Source organism: Eublepharis macularius, chromosome 1, assembly GCF_028583425.1.
Source record: "Eublepharis macularius isolate TG4126 chromosome 1, MPM_Emac_v1.0, whole genome shotgun sequence".
Taxonomy (NCBI): Eukaryota; Metazoa; Chordata; class Lepidosauria; order Squamata; family Eublepharidae; genus Eublepharis; species Eublepharis macularius.
In genome coordinates this window covers 194,797,959-194,822,438 of record NC_072790.1, presented here as the reverse complement: position 1 = coordinate 194,822,438, position 24,480 = coordinate 194,797,959, and the positions used below count along the sequence as shown (strand labels likewise).

The following is a 24,480-nucleotide window of genomic DNA, read 5'->3' as shown; positions in this document are numbered from 1 at the left end:
CCTGTCAAAGTTAGGAGATAACATTTTTTTTGTTTCCATTTTTAGGGCTTCCATAAACTTCAATTTTTAAGTCACTTAAAAGTGTCCTTAATTCCATCACTAAAAATATATGACAAGGTGAATGACAGGATGTGAATCAGCACAGCCTCAGCAGTTTCAGTACAGTAATTTATCAAGTCAATATGTAGTCACATCTAAGTTGAAAATCTTTTAATCAAAGAGCTGCCAGGAAAAAAAATCTTGGAAATAGGGTCTTCTTATCCTTGATTTTCAGTTGTATTATATCATGTGAAAACATTAATCCCCTAACTAGTAAAATGAGGGATTATTTCCACTGGTCATCTGCTGGCAGAGATTTCTCTAAATTGGATCACACCGATTAGTATTAGAATGACGTCTTGCAGATCCAGCTTTAATCATCTGAAACTTAGAGGCTGTTTCTCCTTTGTGTGCAAGGGGCCACCAGAAATACTTGTACATGCTATTCGCCAATAATCTTTTTTATTTATGTGAGATTTGTTAATTTTGTATCTCCAAAAACTTACCCAAGTATCTTTTAGCAAGATGGAAGGGCCAAGCCATAATGACTCAGACAGAGTTACAGCATTTGAGATCTTCAAGGCATGAATGGTGGTGGGTCTTCTTAAAGTTGGTCCCCTTCTGAAAAGGGATTAATTCCGTGGCGTCTTGGTAAATTTAACATTGCAAGTATGGCTGTGATGAAAGTCAAGTTCAACCAGAAGAAAAGGGTAAAACTAGCACAAGGACTGTGGCTCATGAACTGGTTTTCAGTTTTTGCAGGAATCGTCGTTTTCGCCATGGGGTTATTCTTGAAAGTTGAGCTCAGGAAACGAAGTGAACTGATGGACAATGCTGAGAGCCACTTTGTGCCCAACTCCTTGATATTGGTGGGTCTGTTATCTTGCGCCTTCAATGGTGTTGCGGGCAAGATATGCTATGATTCTCTGGATCCTTCTAAGTTTGCAAAGTGGAAGCCTCTATTGAAACTTTATCTGTTGGTTTGTTTCTTTTTTAACATCTGTATTTTTTTAGTTGCTCTTTTTTGCTTTCTGATGAGGGGTTCTCTGGATACTACACTGGGAAATGGGCTAAAAAATGGCATGAAGTACTACCGAGATACAGATACTCCAGGAAGGTGCTTCATGAAGAAAACTATTGACCTGCTCCAAATTGAGTTCAAATGCTGTGGGAACAATGGTTTCAGAGACTGGTTTGAGATTCAATGGATCAGCAACAGATACTTGGATTTTAGCTCTAAGGAAGTGAAAGAGTAAGTAGTTCAATAGAATGTAATTGGTACTGCGCTGTTCTTGTCTCTGAACTCTTATTTTCAGGACCTAAATTCGTTATCACTGTAATGCAAATTATACTTCCATACAGCCCATATAAGCAGCACTCTTTCCAAACTTCTGATTAATTCACCTACTTTAGATCATTCAGATGGAAACAAAATAAGTTCATTGTTAATAGCAAGTTAGAGACAGAACTGAAGAATTCAACAACTTGTAATAAGAATTGTGTTGCTTTTCTTTAAACAGGGAGACCAGCATTGCAAACTTTCAAGGAAATTAGTTCATTGGCTAATAATCTTTTCCAGTATTTAATATCCTGTCAGTATAACTATAATGACAACTATTTTAGAGGCACTGACTTTTAATTGTCAGATGTTATTTTTAGGTTAATCCATTTGTTGATGCTTGCTTTTCCCTCAGATTAGGAATGGGGGGGTATAATGAGGGAGAAAATTCTCAAGGTCTTGCATAGTTTCAGGTGGATAGCTGTGTTGGTCTACTGTGGACGAGCAAGGTTCAAGTCCAGTAACACCTTAAAGACCGACAAAGAATTTCCTGGGTACAAGCTTTCAAGAGTCAAGCTGCCTTAGATAAGCATAGGAAGGGAGACCTGAGTCTTCTTATTCCAGTTAGAAGATGTGAGAGAAATTTCAGAGAAGGATATGATATGGATGTACAAGTGTTTTATGATTCCCATTAATTTCACTGGGACTTGTGCAGGAACGTTCCCCATTGGATTGTAGCATAGGAGTTTGGCAGACCTAGAGATGGCATCTATTAAGTCGCTCTGTGGTTATTAGGGTTTGCAGGATAGGTGGAATTACAGGGACCATTACTATGTCTCAGAGCAAGGCAGCTTCTGCTCCTTAATTTCAAGGTAGGGAGAGTGTTTTAGCATTTTTTCATATACCCCTGCAATGTCACTTCATTACTGTACAGTTGTATATTCAGAGTTGCCTGACTTGTCTTATGAAGTTGCTTGAGCTGATTAAACTTGGGAATATGACACAATCACTTTTTTAATTTAAAAATAACAAATCTAGTACATTCTAATGAGTAAATGTAGAGACGTGCAGATGTTTCATGCGGTTAATTTGGCAAATGAGAGCAAAGCAAAAAAGACCTTTAATGGTAAAGGTCACAACATATAGAGCTGCAATCTTACTTTCCTGGGAGTATACGCCATTGAATAAAATTGCACCTACTTCTGAGTAGAGCTGCTTAGGATTGTTAACACTGGGTCACATCTAAATCTCAAACACCAGCATGATGGTAAATAGAACATGGGTCATTTAGAACATAGGTCATTTCCTCATCACCCCATTTTCATGCATAGATATGTTGGAGAACTATTTGGGTCTAGCAAGGGCTATTGTTCTACATTTTTAGATAGCTATTATAAAATGCAATAAATTAGCAGAAACAGTAATCAATAAATAACACAGTCCTCATCTTAAATGGTCCAAAGATCATTAATGAATCAGTAGAAACTGGAGAATTTCTTAAAGAATCAAACCAGCTTTCGTGACTTTTTCCTATAGTATACAAATGTAGCCTATTACATTATATTACACCAAGAGATGGCAAAGTTGAAGGGAAGAAGACATAGTTGAAGATTGCTGTTCTTATTAATACTGTACTGAATGAGCAGGCAATTTGTACTAATGTTATTGATTTAAATCCAGAGTTATTTTTGCTGCTATAATTTTCATGTGTGTGTGGGTGGGTGTATACATTAAAACTTGCTTTTCAGATGTAATTTATATTTAATAATTAGATATCAATATCAAAACTCACTTCCCTCCCAGTATTGACTGAAGATGAACAGTGGCATTTAACAGCAAAACAACAGCTCCTAAACAGCCCAGCCTCAGAACACAGCACAAACCCTAAAGGTCTTAACATGAATGGTTTGTTGGAATAATACTGTTTTACACAATTTGCACAATATAACCAGAGAAAATTCTCTTTAAACTTCCTCTGGAATGTTGTTCCCCAGAGCAGGTACTGCCACAGAGAAGACAAGCCAAGTGGACCTCCCAGAAGGAACGCATCCTTAGAATGGTCAAAATTGGTAAATAAGTCTAAATAGGAATTAAGGTCAATATGCTTAACAAGTGCCTTTCTTTGCATTACTACTCAGAAGTAAGTCCCACTTTGTTCACCGGAACTTAGATAAATGTGTTTAGTACTGCATGCAGCATACATCCTACAGAAATCAATGGGACAAGTTAATTTCAATTTAATTAATCCTATAGATTTCAATAAAATTTAAATGCAACCACTTTCTTTGGATTTGGGGCCTAAATAGTAAATAAGTATGGTATGTTTATTAAAATAATTACAATTATATATATTTTAAATAAAGTAAGACTTTTCCTACTTTAAAATAAGAAATGTCTGGGCAATTTTGTTTAAATAACTGCAGATCTTAATAATACCATAATGTAATATATTAGATTCAGGATAAAGTGATAAATATACTTGATATTGGACATTTTGTTTGGAAGATGTTAAAGTTGTTTTTTGGTTGTTGGTAGTTTTGGAAATAATCTTAGGTAGGTAGTTGTAGTGAAATCGCACTAAAAGTTCTGTTTTCTAAAATTATATTTCAAATTGCAATACTGTGCTAAATATTACTCAGAAATAAATCCCACTTTGTTTGGGCAAAGTTTAAGTTGGGCATAGATTAAATTGAAGAAATACCCTTTGCTATAAATAACGACATGAGAAAATCTAATGAGATGTTCACCCTACCAGCATTATCAGAAGATTTGTGAGCTTGAACTTAATCCATCTACATCAGAAAAGCAAGTCATGAGCTGGGGTGGGGGGGTGGGGTGCAGATTTTGCAGTATTTAAAAATATGATTGTAACAATGTCTGGTGACAGGACATCTGCTTATTGATCTGGGAATGCCTGATACGATAGCAGTGATGAAACTAAGGATATGTAGAGTTTTCAGCAGCTGCATGTGAGTTAAGGTTGCCAACCTCCAGGTAACCAAGGAGGGTGAAGGAGATGTATCACATAACTAAGTTTTGTTATTAAAATTCTTTTTATTATATTTTTACTAGTTTAACTCAATCTTAAATGTAGTGCTTGTGTCAGTTACAAATTAGTTAGTATAAGTCTCAAATTAATTTCAACTATTGCCTGTATAAGCTTTATTATGCACTTTCTATTGTCATTCTTTATTTTTTCTTTTTAATAAAAAATTCTTTTTAAAAGTTTAGAATGGACAAATCATCACTCAAATGTTCAGAAATCTGATCATTAACTGTGCGAGTTATGTTTTTAAAGAAATGCTATAGCTCTTGGGGATTATTTATACAATGGTCTTCCCTGAAATAGCAGTCCTTTCTACCTTTTACAGTGCCATCCTAAGCGGAGTTACTCCAGTCTAAGCCCATTGAAATCAGTGGAGTTAGACTGGAGTAATTCTGCTTAGGATTGCACTGTTAGTTGCTTACATGATCCAAAGGATGTAGCTGAGGCTGATCAAAGGAAAAAAATATGAGGAAACTTCCAATTAAAGGCTGCTCAGCCATGAAGCTTCCTAGATGGTCTTCAAAATGTCATTTTTTAAGTCTTTATATTTATCTGAACATAAAATTAAATGTATAATAAATCCCTTGTTAATCTCCCTGAAAGATGGGAGGGTTAAAAATATGATGGATAAAACAGATTTATAAAGCATTGGATTGGATCTCACAGATTGATTCTATTACCAGAAGCAATTTCTCTGGCACAAAAAGCCCTTCCCATTATGCTAGAGACTTGAGCCTCTTGTGTCAGGTATAGGCTCCTTGAGCTGGGGGAAACCACTGCCATTAGCAGAACAGGATCATAGGATCCAATCAACTGTACTGTGGAATCCAATGTCTCAGAATTGCTTGGGGAACACCAACATTAGAAATTGCTTCTTGTGCCTTTGTCATCTTTATAGATCTGGATACTACCACAAGGGCATGATGATTTTCAGTTGCTGCTCCCCTCCTCTGGACTAGGAGGAATGGAGATCTGTTTTCAAAGAGATTGCAATAAATTTTGTTTCAAAAGGTGTTTCTGGGCTTGAGTTACAATTTGTATTGCTGTTATATTTTTGTTGCTTTTATGTTTTAATATTTAATTATATATTCTAAATTACTTTGTAAGTTGCCCTGAACTTCCAGAAAGTATAACATATAAATGTTTAATTAACAAAATATATATTTTTAAAAGGGATGATAAGAAGAGGTCACAGGGTTACATACATAACTAGTGGCATAACTAGATCACCTACCACACATTACTGCCTTTTTAGCAGTCTATATAATTCAGGTATTTAGAGAGTGGGATTTCCCTGGCCTATTGTTCTAAAGCGGGTTATCCAAGATTGCATTAATATGATGAATTCATGATCTAGAGTAACTGAGTAGGTAATGAAGGTCTAATGTACATAATATTCTAGGGGAGAAATCCCCACTTTTCCACCAAAGAACTCAAGGCATAACACATAGTTCTCCATTTTACACTCACTTCAAATTTTAGGCCATTTCCACACACCCTTAAAGGGAAGGCACACAAACGGAATGCTGGCAGTAATGTCTTCTTTTGCAAAACGGATGTGGGCTGTTTGGCTTCCATTTTTTCGGTGCCTTTTCTGGGACTGCGGAAAGTGCATTCCCAAAAAAGACGCTGAAAAAAACAGAAGCCAAGCAGCCCGCAACCATTTTGCAAACAGAGACATCTGGATTCATAAGAAAAAGCTGCCAGCATTTGGTGAGTAGGCCATCCCTTTAAGGGCATGTGTAAACGACCACAGTTTGGCTAGGCAGAGGGAGAATGACTAGCGAGCTTCATGGCAAGCAGCATTTGAACCTGGAAGTCCCCAACTGTATTCAGCACCTCCATAGTATTCTCAATATTTTAGAAACACAATGCAGAGACTTAACATTTCCCCCCCAGTGGTAATTAGTCCACCTATATAAACAGAATTTGTAATTTTCTTTACTCATTATGCTTTGCCTGTTTCCAGTCGCATTAAAAGCAACGTGGATGGCAGATACTTGGTGGATGGCGTCCCCTTCAGCTGCTGCAATCCAAGTTCCCCACGACCATGCATCCAGTACCAGGTCTCTAATAATTCAGCTCACTACAGCTACGACTATCAAACAGAAGAGCTCAACCTGTGGAACCGTGGCTGCAGGGAGGCTCTGCTTAAGTACTACAGTAGCATGATGAGCTCTATGGGAGTTGTCGTCCTTCTTGTCTGGATTTTGGAGGTAATTCACTAGTTGCTTCTATATCTTTTTCAGAATAGGCGCTGAAAGAATGCCCCTAAAGAGGTGTACAAGAAAATTGTTATAGTGAGTATTGGTAAGGAGAAGCAGTAAGTCTCTAAAAGGGATGCTGATGCGGTTCAAGAAACATTGTTCCAACATTACTCCCACTGGGCGGGCAGACCCTGTGGTATAGCACTATGAAGTTCCTGCCTATGTGCATTATAATTGAGCAGAGATCCACACTGTGTAAGTGTGAATGCATGGATTGTATTAAAAAAAATAACATGGGCGAACTCATCCTAAAAGTAACACCCTGTCCACATTTGGAACTGCTGTGTGCAGTTCCAAATGTTGTAGACAAGACAGTTTGAATCTTACGTGCAGGATTGAAAAGGCAGGACATTACCGGTCACTAAAAGTTGTTTGAGTCAATTGTTCAAAATAAATAGCATTTCATAGTATTTTCCTTTCTTCTTGGGCCAGTTTCAGGGTTTTTTAAAAAAAGAATCCCAAGATTCAATGCTCCTGCAGGAATTGGTTTTATCTAATTCTGAACTGGGCGGTAGAATGTAGATCAGAATATCCATACAATGGAACCAGTGATGGATGAGGTTCTACAAACCAGAGGAAAGCCCCAATATTGCAGAAAAATTGGAAATTAAAAAAAGAAAACAATGTATTGGGTGGTTAAAAACTTACAACATAATAGCAGCAGTGCTTGTAGCTTTAAGAGATCAATGTCTACTGAGATTTTGTGAGAGTATCTTTCTGATAGCTTGGAGGCCATTTTGGGGTTGCTACTCAGTCACAACAATATTGCCAACCTTCCAGTCAAACATAGGGGACTGAAAAAAAGCAAAAGATGGAAGGAAGGGAAGGAAGTGGGTAAAGACTGGTGACATCTAAAAAGATGGAAGGAAGTGGGTAAAGACTGGGAACGTCTAAAAACGCAGAAAAAAACGGAAGCCAAATGGCCCACAGCCATTTTGCAAACGGAGACGAAAAAGAAAAAAAGAAAAGAAAAAATAGTGTAAGGAAGTGGATAGAGGGGAGAATTGGATGTCCCCTGCAAATCCTTATAGGTCCCCCATTTGTTTTGTTTTTTTCTCATCTTGAACTGACAATTAAAAATACATTGAGAGATTTTTACCCTACCTCAAAAGGAGGATTTTTTCCCCCACTCGGTCTGGTAAGATGTGGCCAAAACATGAAAATTCTATTTCAAAACTTAATGTGTGTTCAAAAAGGAGAGTTTTGCTCATCTAAGGTTTCAGCCAGTGTTCTGCTTAGATGTTATAAGAATATTCCACACAAGTCAAGTAATTATATCTGGGACAAACACTGTGGAGGAGTTTTCTCAATATTCCAGTGTTCTGTTTTGAATGAGGTCAGAGTTAAGCTCTATTTCCATCTTTTAATTAGTTAAATTTTGTTTACTTGCTCATCTTGTTCTGTTTGTTGTTGTTGTTCTGCTATGATTCTTGATCAAGGCAATTAACATTGTTAAAATTTGTGAGTATAACGCAAAAAGGCTTCAGGGTAGGTAACAATGCATGAACCCACGACTCACCATTCCATTCTACATATTTGAAAATTCTATATATTAAAATCTGAAAAATCAGCATTACCAAATAACAATCTGCGGTAATCAAACTGATTTCCAATAAACACACAAGACATTCTGGACAGAAGCAAGCATTATGGAAAGCAATACTTTTTTAAAAAAAAGGTCGGTCTGAAGATCAAATGGGATGTCTACATATCATTAATGGTGTGTTACCCTCTGAATATTATTGATACAGACAGTACCTTTCCAGCCGACTCAGGGTAACATAGGGGAAGCTACTGAAATGCGTGTGACCAAATAATTAACAGTTTGCTGCCTTTAATTAGCATCCCTAATCTGCTGCTTGAAATAGGTCATTTCACCAAACCTAATACGGTCAGATCTACTGAGAGCACGAAGGGTATGCTCTTTGTACTATCTGGGTCTCCCTATTCCAAAGATCTTACCTGCAAACTGTAAATTTTTAACCATTCTCAAATACAGAATACTTTTTACTAAGGCCGGATTAAATGTTCTGCTACTAGGGGAATTAGCAGGCAGGTTTTTAGGGATTCCCTTTTCTGACCATTTTTGTGATTGTAAATCAGGGAATCTAGATACTAGTTGGCACCTTTTCACTGACTATAAGAAGCATGTTCTTGCCAGAGATAAATGGATCTCAGTACACATCCAGAAGTGGGGGTATGTTTCAAAACAAGAAGTTATTACAAAGCTTTTAGCTGATACTGACCTCAGTGTAACTCTTGCTGTGGCAAAAATTTTATCTATGTTTTTTAATGATTTTTTCTCCTAACAATATATTTTATACTTTGTATTTAGCATGTTAGGTTATTTGGTTAACTATTTTTATTGAATTGTATCATTCTGTATTTTGAATTACTGAACCTGCCTGCTTATGACCTGTTGGTCTGTGAGCATGAAATAAAGGACTTGGACTTGGACAATATGGCCAGATCTACTGAACCAAAAGTAGGAGCTTCTTACTGAATGTGAATAAAAGTTACCTGTCTAAAGATGAGAGAAATCAGACACTGAACTAATGAAAAGTTTATTCTGAGGAAAATGGGTCAACATGACAAAATACTAACACCTATTGTTAACAATAATATTCTTTAAAGTAGAATATAAGTGATGATAATCTACTCATAGTTTATAAATTCAAGATGGTATCCAGGTACTGACATTGTTGTTTTACCAGTCAGTTCTGAGAGCACTGCCTAATTGGTAGAGTTTTTTCTTTCCTGCACTGATTTATCTATTACAATTCTGACAAGAGGGTAAAGGAAGGGAACAATTAACGTTTTACTTCCATTAGGGTTTAGCTTTTAAGGTAGTCATTGTATCCCACAATTTAATCTAATTTAAGTTAAGTCTAAAACTTACAGTGCAACCCTAAGAGGAGTTACTTCAGTCTAAGCCAACTGAAATCAATGGACTTAGACTGGAGTAACTCCTCTTAGGATTGCACTGTCAATCTACTTTCTAGACTTGTGCCAGGATCTAGGTCAGAATATAGCTAGCCTCCATTCTGGACAAATACATTGGAAAGATTCTGACCACTTTACTAGAAAAATCTTCAGAGTGAGCTAGGATGCAATCCACCAGGGAATGTTTCAGAGTAGTGGATTCACTTCAGTAGCACTTGATGTTCTGTATAATGATGTACAGAAAACAAAAATCTCTGCAAAGCTATGTCAGTAGTATGAGTAGATTTTTATTGTTGCTTCAGTGGTAACTTATACAAGTATTTGATGTCTGCACATTAGGCACAACATTTAGTGTCATGGTTCTTGGCTAGAAGGATTTTAACTGGATTCATAGAATCGTAGAATCACAAGAGTTGGAAGGGGCCTTACAGACCATGTAGTTCAACCATCTGCCCAATGCAGGAACAGCTCTGAATCATCTCTGACAAGTATTTGTTCAGCCGCTCCTTGAAGACTGCCAATGAGGGGGAACCCACTACATCCCTAGGCAGCTGATTCGCTGAATTACTCTTAATGTTAAGAAGGTTTTCCGAACATCCAGCTGGTACCTTCCCTCCTGTAGTTTAAACCCATTATTGCAAGTCCTATCCTCAGTTGCCAACAGGAACAGCTTTAGGGTTGCTAGATCCTCTTACTCACCTTTCTTTTTGTCTTCACGTGTGCAAAGTGGTGCGATGACATCCCTTCCAGGAGTGATATCATCGCTCAGGGCTGAGAGCACTCCCACACTTTGCAGTGAGCCAATTTGGGCCCCATATGGGCCCCGGGAGTGATATTGTTGTGCCACCCCAGGAGCATGCCCAGGAGGCCTGCTCCCTTGCCTTCCTCCCCTGCCCCCACCAGTCAGCAAAGTGATGATGGGGGGCAGAGGGTGGGAACGGGAGATCCCCAGCCCCTGCCGAGGGTCCTGGGATCCCTAAACAGCTCCCTCCCTTCCCTAAGTGACAGCCTTTTATATACTTAAAGAAAGCAATCATGTCTCCATTCAACCTCCTCTTCTCCAAACTAAATATTCCCAAATACCTCAGTCATTCCTCGTAGGGCTTGGTCTCCAGACCCCTGATCATCCTGGTTGCTTTCCTCTGCACCTGTTCCAATTTGTCCACATCCTTTTTGAGGTGAGGCCTCCAGAACTGCACACAGTACTCCAGGTGGGGCCGAGACAATGCTCAGATGGCTACCATCTTGCTGTTAGGATGCAAGCAGAGGCACATGTCCCAACAGCTAAGAGGTCTCCTGTCCCTGTTAGGTAGAGCTGACCCATGTTCATTTGCTGCTAAATAATATACAACTACACCCTTAAATCCATTTTTTAAAACTGAAGAAAAGAAAAGGCTTATTCTGGCCACAGCTCAAACACTGGAGTTCAAAGACATGCAGCAAGAGATCAAGATGCAACATGGTCCAGTTGCTAGAGAGCTAGTTTTTAATGGTGAGAAATATAGTTCCAAAACCCGCTGAGCTTGAAGTGCAGGAGGTCACTTCATAAATGTGGCAGGGATCTAGATACATTTCTCTCATTTTTATCCTGCCCTTCCTCTATTTTATCCTATTACTCTCTGAAGTATGTTAGCCTAAAAGAGAATGACCGGTCCAAGAAGCTACAAACAATGTCAGCTCCTTGGCAATTATGCAGTTGACAAACATGTATCTCCTACATTCACACTTAATGCATAAAATGGCAGGCTGATCAAGCTAAAGTTACTTGTGATAAAGCCCAAGTAGGTTACCTTCACTCATGCAATGAAGATCCTTGTGCAGTGATGGCAGCTGCTGCCAAACTAATATTTTTAAAATCTGCATAGACAATCAAATCTCCAATAGCCAGTCAGAAGCCCTGGAGCAAAAGCCCCACCTGGCCTCCACTCTCTAAAAGCATTTGGGCACCAAGAAAAGTCTTGACAGCATCATGATGCCCATAGGCACCATGTTGGTTGACCCTTACAGTGGAGTTCCTGACAATTCCTAGAACTGACATCATTTTCCAGGTTTTCCATGGAAGTGATGCCATGCCAGTGGGCTGATTTTTTTCTTCTGCCACCACTCAGAGTGGTGGTGGGAAGAGAAGATTGCCAACAGGAGATCTCCCACCGTAGGCAACCCTGTCTTCAGTTCTCTTGAAATTACAACTGATCTCTAGACTACAATCAGTTCTTATGGGGAAAATGTCAACTTTGAAAGGTAAGCTCTATGACATCACATCCCTGTTGAGCTCCCTCCCGTCCTCAAACTCCAAGAATTAGGGAGAGCTGTACAAATTCATCACATCCTCCCCCCTCTTCCCTGCAACTACTTCCCTTTCCTGTGCAATGTAGAACATCATTCAGGAGTGCCTCATCTCCCTCAGTAACCTATTCTAGAGGCATAGGAGTTTAAATGTAACATATTACTGGATTTTAAAATTTTATTTATTTACATTATTTATAATCTGTCTTTCTCACTGAGACTCAAGGCAGATTACATGGTGTAAGCAAATACAGTCAAAATGGTGGGACATCCAATAGGCAATGTAATAGGATTATGACTAGGGGTGTGCAGGACCAGGTCGCTTCGGGTTTACCCGAAGCTGGGGAGAAATCCGGAAATACCTTAATTCCGAAGTGGCAAGCTGCTTCGGAATTAAGGTATTTTACTCACTTTGGTATGCTCCGTAAATATTTGGAGCACTGAAGTGAGGGGGGGAACTCCCCCCTCCTCCCCTGGGGCAACCCATCCACCCCCACCCACTTACCTGGTGGGAGGGTCTTTGACAGCTGGGCGGCGGACCGCCGCCACCGCTGCCAGCAGCACAAGGCTGCGACGGCCTGCAGCCAGCCGGTTCGGCTCCTCTGCTGCCACGCTGCCGCACTACTGCCTGAGCCGCCCCTCCTGCCCCTTCCTGCCCCTCAAATGGCCACCAGCGCACTGCAGCCAATTGAGGGGCAGGAAGGGCCAGCAGCGGCAGCTCTGGCCTTCCCCACGGCCCCGCAGGCTCAGGCGGCGGTGCGGCGGCAGAGGAGTCGGAGCCACCGCTGCCGCCAACAAGGTAGGTGGGGCTGGGGGGCTGGGGAATGCTTCGGAAAGCTTTGATTAGGGATTTCTGCATCAGGGCCAGCATGCTGGCGCTGATTCGTATATCCCTGATCTTTACGGATCGGGTCCGATTCGGGTAATTTACCCGAATCAGAAACCAGAAGTGCACACCCCTAATTATGACAGCAGAAATCTGAAACAAAGGCAATACAAAGTGTAAGTATTAACATTACATGTTGAACAATGAAGAAATTACATATCAGGACAATATAGATAGCAACAGATTTTACATACTATACCCACCAATATAGTCCAGTCTCATTCCTTTCATTAAAACATATTTCTGAACCTTTCAGTTACAGCATAGCCCTATTACCTGTATAAAAATGCCCAGCTGTATTGTTCGATCCCCATGCTCTTAACCAAAGGGCAGCTGAACCCCATCAAATATGGGATGCACAATGCCCTTCTAGATCTCCACTTGGTTGCCTTTCAAAAGTCACAGTTTATTTTGTTTCAATGAATTTGCAAGGCTAAAATCCACTCTTTGGGAGAAGGGTGCGATACAAATACAAATACATAAGTAATGCTGGTAACTTGATATCATCATCAATATATCTAATTCTCATTGTGACCAAATCTGTGGAAGCTTAAATCTGGAGATTGGATACATGAACAGACAAGATGGATCTTTCTACCAACTTGAGAAAAGCCCCAGATTTGCAAAACAAATCTGAAAATGAAACATTAAAAAATGAAGTAGTGCCTGTAGCTTTAAGAAACAAATGCCTTCAGTGGCCATTGCTTGGCCACCACAACAGTACTGCCAGCCTTCCAGCCTTGGTTTCTGTCCGTAAAAGGGGTGGGAGGGTCAGGGACTTTTTCAGGACTGTCTGGACTTTGAGGGAGGACTTATGAGGCCAGGCCCAGCTGCAACCTCTGGACAAGTTGCTACCATGGGACTTGCATGACTCACCCAAGTCTGGCTGCCTGCTACTGTTCAACAGCAGCTAACCCATGAAAGCTAGTGTGAAGTAGAGGGTTATAGATTAAGTAAATAAATAAAACTGAAGATGGGAGCAGATAAAAGGTTTGTTGCAGAGTGGGAAGGAGAAATGGAAACAGGGAAAAGTGAAGATATGGGGGCTGCTAGGAGGAGGAAAAAACAGGCAAAAGTGAGGTGTTTCCCCCAGTCCTTGTGGGTTTTGCTGCCAAGCAACTTAGCCTAGTGGCTGGTACCACACAACTGGATCTGGTCGTGGCTGGAACTGAGCAAAGTTTTCCCAGGGAGAGGCTGCCAGGGGGAGGCAGCAGATTGGCACAATGCTGAAGTACTAGGCTTGATAGCCAATTTCTCCCAGGGGTTGCTGGCTGCAGCTTGGCAGTCCTACTGTGTCAGTTTCTATCTGTTATTATATATTATCCCGCCCTTTCTCCAAGGAGCTCAGTAGAGGGTGGGATTTAGGGGGTAGAGGGACCTCAGTGGGGTATAATGCTACAGAGTCCAACACCAAAGCAGCCATTTTCTCCAGAGGAACTGACCTCTGTAGCCTGGAGATAAGTTGCAATTCTAGGACATCTCCAGCCACTACCTGGAGGTTGGCAACTCTGCGCTCAGGACAGTAAACATTGTACTCTCCTCTTCCATTTTATCTTCACAATAGTCCTATGAGTTAGCTGATTGGAGGCTTGAACTCAAGTCTCCTAGATATGGGTCCAACTACTGTACCACACTGGTTCTCTGTATTCCAGAAAGAACAGTAGGGTAATGCTAGTTTAGTAGCCTCAGCAACAGGGAAATTATGCTCTCTATTTTGAGGGAGATGTTTGAATGATTAGAGGCTTTTCATTTCAGTTCTAGAGATGGTAGAACAAGAAGAAAGTTAAAAACATTTTTAAAAAAGACTTTTTAAATGATTCTCATCCAGCACCTAAGAAACCATTGCACATTAATCTCTGCATAAAGAACAGCTGGATTTGCCTTTGATAGAGAAGAAATTCATAAACAATTTGGGAGCCTTACAGTGGGGGGCGATGTGATTAGAGAAACAGTCCAGCTAGGATATGTGACAGAGTTATGGTTCGAGCTTGTAAAAGAAACCCAGAAAAGGCTGTTACTTAAAACAGCCACTCACAGTAGCGAGCAGCCATTTTAAATGTGGTGTTTTTAAATTTGTATTATTTAAATAAAATTATAGAACAATTTTCCTGTGTTTTCTGTATTTATAGTTTCTTCCAGTGGTGATGAAGTATCAATTTTTTGCCAATTTAAATATTTTTTTAATCCCATTAATGACTATCATTTCTGCTATGCATGTATTACAATTTAAAATTCAGTGGGGGGAAAAGGTTCCGAGACTGGCCATCCCCCTGCCACTCATCTGGTAGGCATCATTTTCCTGTGAAACAGGGGAGCTGCAGGTTGTGCTGAAGCCCAGTTCAGTGAAAATTGTAGGTCAAAGGGGGTGGTTTGCGGGGTGGGAGGTGGGGATTCAGGAAAGATGCACATTCACAAGCACCTTTCACTTGTGTTTCATAGGGCCCAACCTATCATCAATAAGTTAGAATCAAGCAGAGGAATAAACCATTTTAAAATTCATCCAACAGAGTTAAAAACAATGAGGTAGCATTAAAACATGTACTGATTAAATTCAACTGCAGTTGATAAATGAACTAAAGCACGGATAATGCAGGAAATTATAATTATTAAATCTTTGATCATACATTTTCCGGCTTTCTTTCAATTATGTAATATTGATTTTATCAGTGGATGTGTTATTTCTACAATTGATGTTATGTTGTTCATTCTTATTTGCACATTAAAAACATTTAAAATAAAGTATATAATACAATAAATTCTGGATGGGATTACACTCCCACTAAAGGAACAGGTTTATAGTTTGGAGGTGCTCCTGGACCCAGGCTTCCTATTGGATAAATAGGTGGTAGATGTGGCTAAGGGTGCTTTTCACCAACTTTGGCTGGTCAGCCAGCTGTTGACCTTACTGGGCAGAAGAGATTGTGCATGTAATCATATATAACACTGAAAACTAGGCAGTAGGCCAATAACAGTTTTTCACCTGCCCATTTTACACTTGCTTATTGATGTGTATTATTTTTCATGTTACAATGGTATCTTAATGCCTTACTTTTATATTTTATTTTATGTATTTAAAATATTCTTATGTCACCTATCTGCCCAAATAGGGTCCCCAAAGTGGCAAACATCAAACATTAAAACATTTCAATAACAACAACAAAAAGTCTTCATCCACTGGTGGAAAAAGCAACAGAAGGGCAGAGAGTTCCAGAGTTTTTGAGTTATAACCAAAAAGGCCCTTTCTTGGCTTGCCACCCATCTAGCCTCAGATGGCAGTGACACTCAAAGCAGAACCTCCGAAGAGGACAGGAGTGGACAAGTATGTTCATGTGGGAGAAGGAAGTCTTTAAGATATCTTGGCCCCAAATCACATAAGGCTTTAAAGATCAATACCGTCTCCTTGAATTCAACCCAGAAAAAATTGGGAGCTAGTATAGACAGAACAAGACTGGAGTGATATGGTCCCTATGGCCCATTCCTGTCAACATTCTGGATGCAGTCTTCTGTACCATCTGTAGCTTCCAGGCAGTCTTTAAAGGCAGCCCCAGGTAGAGTGCATTGCAGTGATCTAATCTAGATGTTTACCAGGGCATGCACCACAGTGGCAAGATCTCCCCCCTGCCTAGGAAGGGTCACAGCCTGCTGACCACTTGAAGTTGGTGAAGGCACCCTGACCACTACTACCACCTGTCTATCCAACAGGAGGCCTGGGTCCAGGAGCACCACCAAGTTACAAACCCGATCTTTTTGTGGGGAGGGTACAGCCCCATCCAGATCAGGAGATAATCTATTTCCTGGTCAGAACTTCCCCCCATAAGTAGCCCCTCCCTCCATTTTGTTAACATTAGGTTTCAGCTGGTTAGCCCTCATCCATCCCACAACTGCTTCCAGGCACCTGTTCACAGTTTCCACACCCTCCCTACTAGAAGCATGAGATAGAGCTGAGTGTCACTTGCATATTGGTAGTAACTCAGACCAAATCTGCAGATGACCTTTCCCAATAGTTTTACACAAATGTTGAAAAGCATGGTGGGCAAGATGGAACCTTGCAGAACTCTGTAGGCCAGAGAGCAAAGGGCAGAACAGCAGTCCTCCAGCACCACACTCTGAAATCCACCTTTGCAGTGGGACTAGAAACACCACAGAACAGTACCTCCCAGCCCCATTCCTGAAAGGAGGTCCAGATCATAGCCCATGATCAATGGTATCAAAAGTTGCTAAGCAGTTCAGGAGAATTAACAGGGTCCCACTCCTCCAGCCCATCTCCATGCACATGTCATCCACCAGGGTGACCAAGGATCTTTCAGTCCCATGACCAGGCCTGAAACCAGATTGGAACAAATCCAAACAATCTGATTCATTCAGAAATCCTTGACATTGGCCAGCTACCACTCATTCAATCGCCTTGTTCAAAAATTGTACTTTTGAAACTGGATAGTAGTTATTCAACTCTCCTGGATCCAGATTAGGTTTCTTTAGGTTTGGTCACACCACTGCTTCAGGGCAGGAACAACCACTGTCTCTATCAGTGAGGCATTTACTGTGTCCCAGACTTGGTCTGCCAGCCCCCAGCCCCGGCAAATTAAGCAGCCAGGAGGGGCAAGGATGATACAAGGTGATAGGTTTCAAACTTCCAAGAATCCTGTCCACATCCTCAGACAGGACAAACTGAAAGGTATCCCACACAACTGGACAAATCAGACCCCCCCCCCCGGATCATCTGATCCTGTCACTGATAATGTAGAGTCCAAGTTGGAACAGATACAAGACATTTTATTTGGAAAGAGCTTAGCAAACTGATCCCCATGGGCTGCAGAACAGTCCACCTCCTACTATAGGCTGGAGTCCAATGGGCTCTTGACCACCCAGAAGTATTCTGCCTATCCACTGTGCAGATGCAATGGTGGTGAAGAAATATTTCTTTTTTGCCATCCCTGCCATGGAATAAGCTTTAAAATGAGCTCTAGCCCATGCCTCGTTGGAATCTTCTTCTTTTCCTGCTGTTACTATAGCTGTCTCCCTTGTCTTTTTATCATCCACAGCCCCTCAGTAAACCAAGACCTGAGACAGGGCACCTAGATGTAATTGTGTCAATTGCCTGGGTCATTTCCCTATTCCAGAGGTCAACCATGGCATCAACAGGCGTGCTGACCATATCAGCAGGAAAATCCCCCTATTGCTATCTGAAAACCAATTGGATCCATCAGGCTATGAGGGCTGATTAACTTAATCTATCCCCAACCTCTGCAAAGTCTTGATATCCCTATAAGTCTAAACCCCAGCAAGTAGTGATCTGTCCATGACAATAGAACTGTCTCCAACCTCCCAACTTCAGATCATCTTCCTACCTAGAGCAGAACACCAAATCAAGTGTGTAACCTGCACAGTCTGGAGGGCTTGTTATTACCTGAGACAGGCCCATGGTTGTCATGGAGACCATGAAATCATAGAATAGAATCATAGACTCATAGAATCATAGAGTTGGAAGGGGCCATACAGACCATCTAGTCCAACCCCCTGCCCAGTGCAGGATCAGCCTAAAGTATCTCTGACAAGTATTCATCCAGCCTCTTCTTGAAAACTGCCAGTGAAGGGGAGCTCACCACCTCCCTAGGCAGCTGATTCCACTTTTGAACTACTCTGACCGTGAAAAAGTTTTTCCTAATATCCAGCCTGTCCCTTTGTGCATGTAGTTTTAGCCCATTGCTTCGCATCCTACCCTCTAATGCCAACTGGAACAGCTCTTTGCCCTCCTCCAAATGACAGTCCAGCTCAATCCTGAGCTGTTCCCAACAAGGTAGCCTCAACATGGATGCTGAAGTCCCTCTAAACAACTAGCCTGGGAGTCCTCAATACCACCTCCAAGACCACCACCATCAGCTCAAGCATTTCAGCCTCTAGTATTTTATATTCCTTTCTTTCTTCAAGGGATTGTAGACATTTTTTTTCCTTTGGACAGCAGACCTCATGCCAGACCACAACATTTTAAAATCTCATCAGTTTCAAAATCTCTTTGCTATATAACATCAGGGAGAAGCAAAGGGTTACTGTTCTAGTGACACATCAAGACTCCTTAGCTTGTGCTGTTCTGTGGACCTCAGCCAATAAACTGATCATTATAATTATCTTAATTAGATCTATGCCTGATCCACTAATTAGTATTGTTTAAAAAAAACCTTTATGAATTCTAGGTTTTCTCTAAAAGACTTGGAAATATAGCATTTGCTATTCTCTTTCTGTCTCTCTCAAGAGAGAGAGAATGACAAATGCTGTATTTCCAAGTCTTTTAGAGAAAACCTAGAATTCATATAGTTTTCTGAAAACATATGAGAGTGAGAGAGACCTATAGATATGTTAAAGTTTCTTCTAGTTTTTCAAGGAGTAGAAAAAAAGACTAAAATCCAAGAGACAGGTGAGCAAGTATATAAATGATCAATCTTTTTATTACATTTAGTTATTTTTTAAAGTGGCTGTGCAAGGATGTAAGACAGTGACTTATCTATGGGCTTCCTTACATAACACAAACATTGTATCGGAATGGTTGGACTCCACACTGCTTTTGGAAGGAAGGAATGCCTGTAGGAAGGAATCACAGGGTAGGCAGCTGCCGCTGCTCACATGAGAAAGTACTGTGTGACCAATTCTACAGACATTAACCAGAGCATTGTGGGAGCCACCTATGGGAAAGCAACTCCCACCATAATGTAAGAACCTGCACTAAATATAGATATGAAGCAGATCTGCCAAATTCAGATCAGAAGATGCACCTCATGATTGTTTAATAGGATAGCCTTTTAAATGTGTTTTATCTCCAAGAGATATTCATCAGTTTCATGAAGTGGCAACTTGAGCAATCCTAATAATCTGTGCTCTGCTGCTGCTGCTTTTGAACATTTTCAACTTCTACAGTCTGTAGAAGGCGTGGGTGAGCCAATGGATACTGATTATTTATGATTTTATAATTGATGCCAGAGGACTTTGTAACAGATGCTGTTAGAGTTTTTCCCCTGATGACAAGAAGGAGAATCTGCATAACTGGCACAAAATAATGACAGAAGGAAACAGGGAAATCTCCCTGGGAAAGGAGTTCCAAAGTTCCAGCACCATGACTGAGAAGGCCCTTCCCCAGGTTGCCACCCATCAAGCCTCAGATGGCGGGAGCCTCAGAAGATGACTTGATGGCTAGGTTCACATGGGAGGAGACATACTGATCCAAAGCCATATAGGATTTTAAAGGTCAGATTCACCACACTGAATTAGGTCTGGAAGTAAATTGGGAGCCAGTGTAGACGGTACACAAGTAGAGTGATATAGTCCCTACGACCCATTCCAATCAACATTGACCACAGCATTTTGTTCCAATTGCAGGTTCCAGAAAGTCTTCAAAGGCAGCCACACATAGAATACATTGCAGTAACCTAATCTAGATATTACCAGGGCAGCAATATCTTTCCCAGGTAGCTGGCTTACCAACTGAAGCTAGAGAAAGGCACTCCTGGCTGCTGTTGCCACCATTTATCCAATAAGAGTTCAGAGTCCAGGAGCATCCCCAACTTGTTAGCCCTCCTCCATCCCAAAACTGCCTCCAGGCACCTGTTCATTGTTTCTGCAGCCTCCCTGCGATATGCTGGAAGCATAAAATAGAGCTAAATATCATCTGCATATTGGTGACTTACCAGTCCAAATCTCTGGATGTCCTCCTAGTGGCTTTACATAGATGCTGAAAAGTATTGGGGACCATATAGAACCTTGCAGAACCCCATATTCAAGAGGTCAAGGGGTGGAGCAGTAGTGCCCCACCACCAGACTCTGAAACCCCCGCCAAAGAATGCTTCCTGGTCCCAACCCCAAAAGGCAGTGCAAAAGGATACCATGATTGATGGCATCAAACCTCCTTTGCCTTGATTAAGTGGTAGTGACTGATGAGAAAAAGTTATTGTTCACACACTTATATGTGTTTAAGTCCTTTTTAAATAAGGTTGTGCATGAATGATCTGCTTTTTGGTTTCAAGTTGTTAATATTATGGTCTGTAAACATAAGAAAAGGTGGAATTCAAGGATTCAAACAACAGTCTTCCACCTTTTAAGCAAACTGGATCTTAAATTGGGGGAAGGGAGCTATGACATTCAATGTTTGTGGGAAAAGTGCTGATTCTAATCTGTGTTAGTGTTTGTGAGTACAGAGATCTGGTAGTACTACTATTTTTCCTAGTTAAGAATGTTGAACAAAAACTGAGATACCTTGAGTATGCAGGATAAAACACCATATCTCGCGTACAATCTTGGCACACTGAACAATCTTAAGAAACATCTCAGGCAGTACTGTCCTTTTGAGAGATTCCTCACATAAAGTGTATGGTGGGTGTAATGGCCCACACATTCAATTGAGGCTTGGCTTTCAAAAACTTATGTCCTGGAAACTCTCTTTGGTCTTTAAGGTGCTACTAGACTTGAACTTTGCTCATCTATGCAGACCAACACATCTACCCACCTGAAACTCTCTAACACATAATTGGATTTACAATAAAATTGCCCCATATACTGTTCTTAATCTGCAAAAAGTTAAGTTCTATTAAAATATCCTTAGGCAATCTTTACTATTAAAACAAAAGCCCCATCCTACTTTGAGTTAATCGCCTCAAGCTAAAGCTGAAGTAAACAGATTGGCTTTAGAAGATCAGTCTTTTCTGCCTATTACAGAGCCATCTATAGCATATCCGTGGACATGCTTAGTTGCTTTGCTTTCTACATTACAGAGCAACGTGGAATAGAACTGTATTTTCAAAAATCTTTGTATTTAAGTAAAATGTAAAGCAGTATATTGAATGTGTCATGGAAGTCCTATATAGACCCAATATTCCTTTGTTGTAAAATGTATGATTTACTAGTTCAAAGGAACGGGCTGCTACCATTTCTGTTAGTCTCCAATCAGTATCATTCTTCTCCTTCCTCTTTAAGCTGCCAGTCCTAGATTTTGGCTATGGATATGCCTATCAAACTGGCATCAATGGGACAAATCAGAAATGTTCATGATCATCTGATTTCTATGAAGCTTAAACACCACTAGGTTTTACTGGATCCAGGCTTTTATGTTTTAATGTAAATTTTAAAAATGCAGCAAGTAAAAGGCCATTGCTACCATTCCCAGCACTTAGCTGAAGCAACCCTATATGAACCAAGGAGTTTATTCCCAGGACAAAATGTTTTCAACCAGGTTGATAGAAAATGTCTGAAGACCATTTGTAGGTTTTCTTCTGTAAACTCATCACCACAGCTGGAAGCATATTAATCAGCAGAATATGAAGCAGAAACCCACAGCTAAGGGATTTAAAGAAACACGTACTAAATCTAGACGATTTAGTACGTTTCTTTAAATCCCTTAGCTGTGGGTTTCCGCTACATATTCTGCTTGTTGTTACTAAGGGCGCTTCTCTTGTTTCGTTGGAAGCATATTAATGGCAATGCAAAAAAATGCAAATTAATGTTTCATGGGACAATTCTTTGTACTGGTTTAGAACTAGAAAACTGAATCTACTCCTTTAAAAAAATGTTACATTTGAAAATGCTTTAAAAGGTCCAGGAAGTTTTGTTGTTATCTTTGTCATATCTCTAGCACAGGCCAGAAAGAGATCAATTCAGATACGTATCTATTTTTGGAAGGATAAGTGTTTGCATTACAAGCCTAACCAACAGGTTCAATGGTTAGGGTCCACTTAGCTTTATAACTTTAAACCTGTATCTTTGTGGAGGCACTGCTCTTAAAGATCTCTCACCCTGCCCTAGTTGCAATCTACTATTCTTTGGGAGAAGTCATAAAGGTTAACTAGATTACATGTGCAGTATGTGTGAGATTTGAGTCCTCCCATCCCCATTTCACTTTTGCCACTACAGTGAAGAACAAAAGTAGGAGGTGATTTCTTTCATCTTGGGTAAAGGAAGACCCACTTTGTGTAACACAAATATCTATGCTGCAGGGCCTGGTCTTGGCAATTTATTTCTGGGGAGAGACCTCCATGACCTCAGGAGAAATACCATTTTCTTTCACTGTATTTTTGTTTATTATTCTTAAGTTGTTGTTGTTGTTGTTGTGTCTCTGTGTGTGGATTATGCTATTTCAATTGTAAGACCATGGGAAAATCTAGCATAGGCTGAAAAGTGGGGTATTAATAATATATTCGTTTTTGCCTTGATTCCACATGAAGAAATATTTGCAATAAGTTAAATATTTATCAATTATATTTTACTGAGAAGGTAATTGATATATTTTCCAAGCAGAAGGTAACTGAATTTCTACTTGGGAGTAACAACCTGTATCAGGGCTGGTAAACCAGAAACATCTTCAAACATGCTGAAGCAGAACATTAAATTATTTGGGATGGGGAAGAGGAGCCTGAAAAGCTTCCAAAGATTAGTTTGATCTTTGACTCATTGTCATCATACTTCATTCTGTGTCCCCTGCAGGTGTCAGTTATGATAGGGTTACGGCTCTTGCATACCTCACTGGAGAGCATCAGCAATCCAGAAGATCCTGAATGTGAGAGTGAAGGGTGGGTCTTGGAGAAGAGTTTTAAAGAAACCTTCAAATCCACCCTGGAAAATTTGAAAAAGATTGGTAAGTTTAACCAAGTGGAAGCAGGAGCCGAGGGTGCAGATGGTGAAGAAGGTACAAAAACCCAAGCTGTCACGACTGTCAGTTGAGTTGACAAGACTGTTCCTAAAGACTGAGAATTGTGAATAATCACTTTTTCAAAGCCATCACAACTTGACATTTGTAAAAACAAAACCCATACTTTTGTACATATGGCAAATACAATCTAGTGCATTTGGGGCTAATACAGGCATCCTTAGATGTGTAAGTCAGCTGATATCTTCCATGGGAAATGACTAGAACATGAAACTTTAAAGCAGATGCAGCCATTTGCTAGGGGCATGATATGCACAACTCATGTTATCACTCTTTAATGTGAAAAAACTGGTTGACAATACCTTGTCTCATGCCATGGTGAAGTAAAAGAGTGAATTTAAAGTTAAATATTTTTGTACTTAAGTTTACATATATATTTGGAAAAATCAATATACTTTTTTTGTAGGTAAAGATCTTGAAATATTTGTAGTTGGGCAAAAACTAAGGTACTGAACTAGTGGAAATATTTATAGAAGGGTATATAGATTTTAATTATTATTCTGATTAAAATTCTAACGCTGGGTGTTGTTCAAAGTTGTAACTGAAGAAATGTCTTCAGCCACATTCACATAACATACAAAAAAAGAGGAAAGTTGTACTCAACTCTCAGTACACAAATACTAAACACAAATTTGCAATTTGACACAAGCAAAATCACAAACTAAGATGAATCCTGTTACCATCATCATATTCTATTTTTATACCGCCTTTCAATACAACTTAACATCCACTCAGAGCGGTTTACAAAGTATGCTATATCTCCACAGCAATTACCCTGTGAGGTGGATGGGGCTGAGAGAGCTCTGGAAGAGCTGTGACTGACCTAAACTAGCTTCAAGTGGAGGAGTGAGGAATCAAACCTGGTTCTCCAGATTAGAGTCCCACTACTCTTAACTATTACACCAAACTGTCTCAGGTGCTGTACTTTCAAGAGATTATGATGACTAATTATTGTAAGGGCTTCCATATTTCAGCTACTTGAAATATTCAGGCTCACACATTTTACTTGCATACCATAAAATTCAATCTGTTATTAAACTGCAATGTATT

At 40.1% G+C, this 24,480-nt stretch overlaps 1 protein-coding gene across 1 annotated transcript; it reads left to right on the top strand.

The window, feature by feature from the left end:
• Positions 1–710: 710 nt before the first annotated feature.
• Positions 711–23,444, top strand: PRPH2 (peripherin 2). Its single transcript, XM_054995292.1, has 3 exons — positions 711–1,291; positions 6,334–6,580; positions 23,208–23,444. The coding sequence occupies exons 1-3, from the start codon at positions 711–713 to the stop codon at positions 23,442–23,444; spliced, it is 1,065 nt and encodes a 354-aa protein (XP_054851267.1).
• Positions 23,445–24,480: the final 1,036 nt, after the last annotated feature.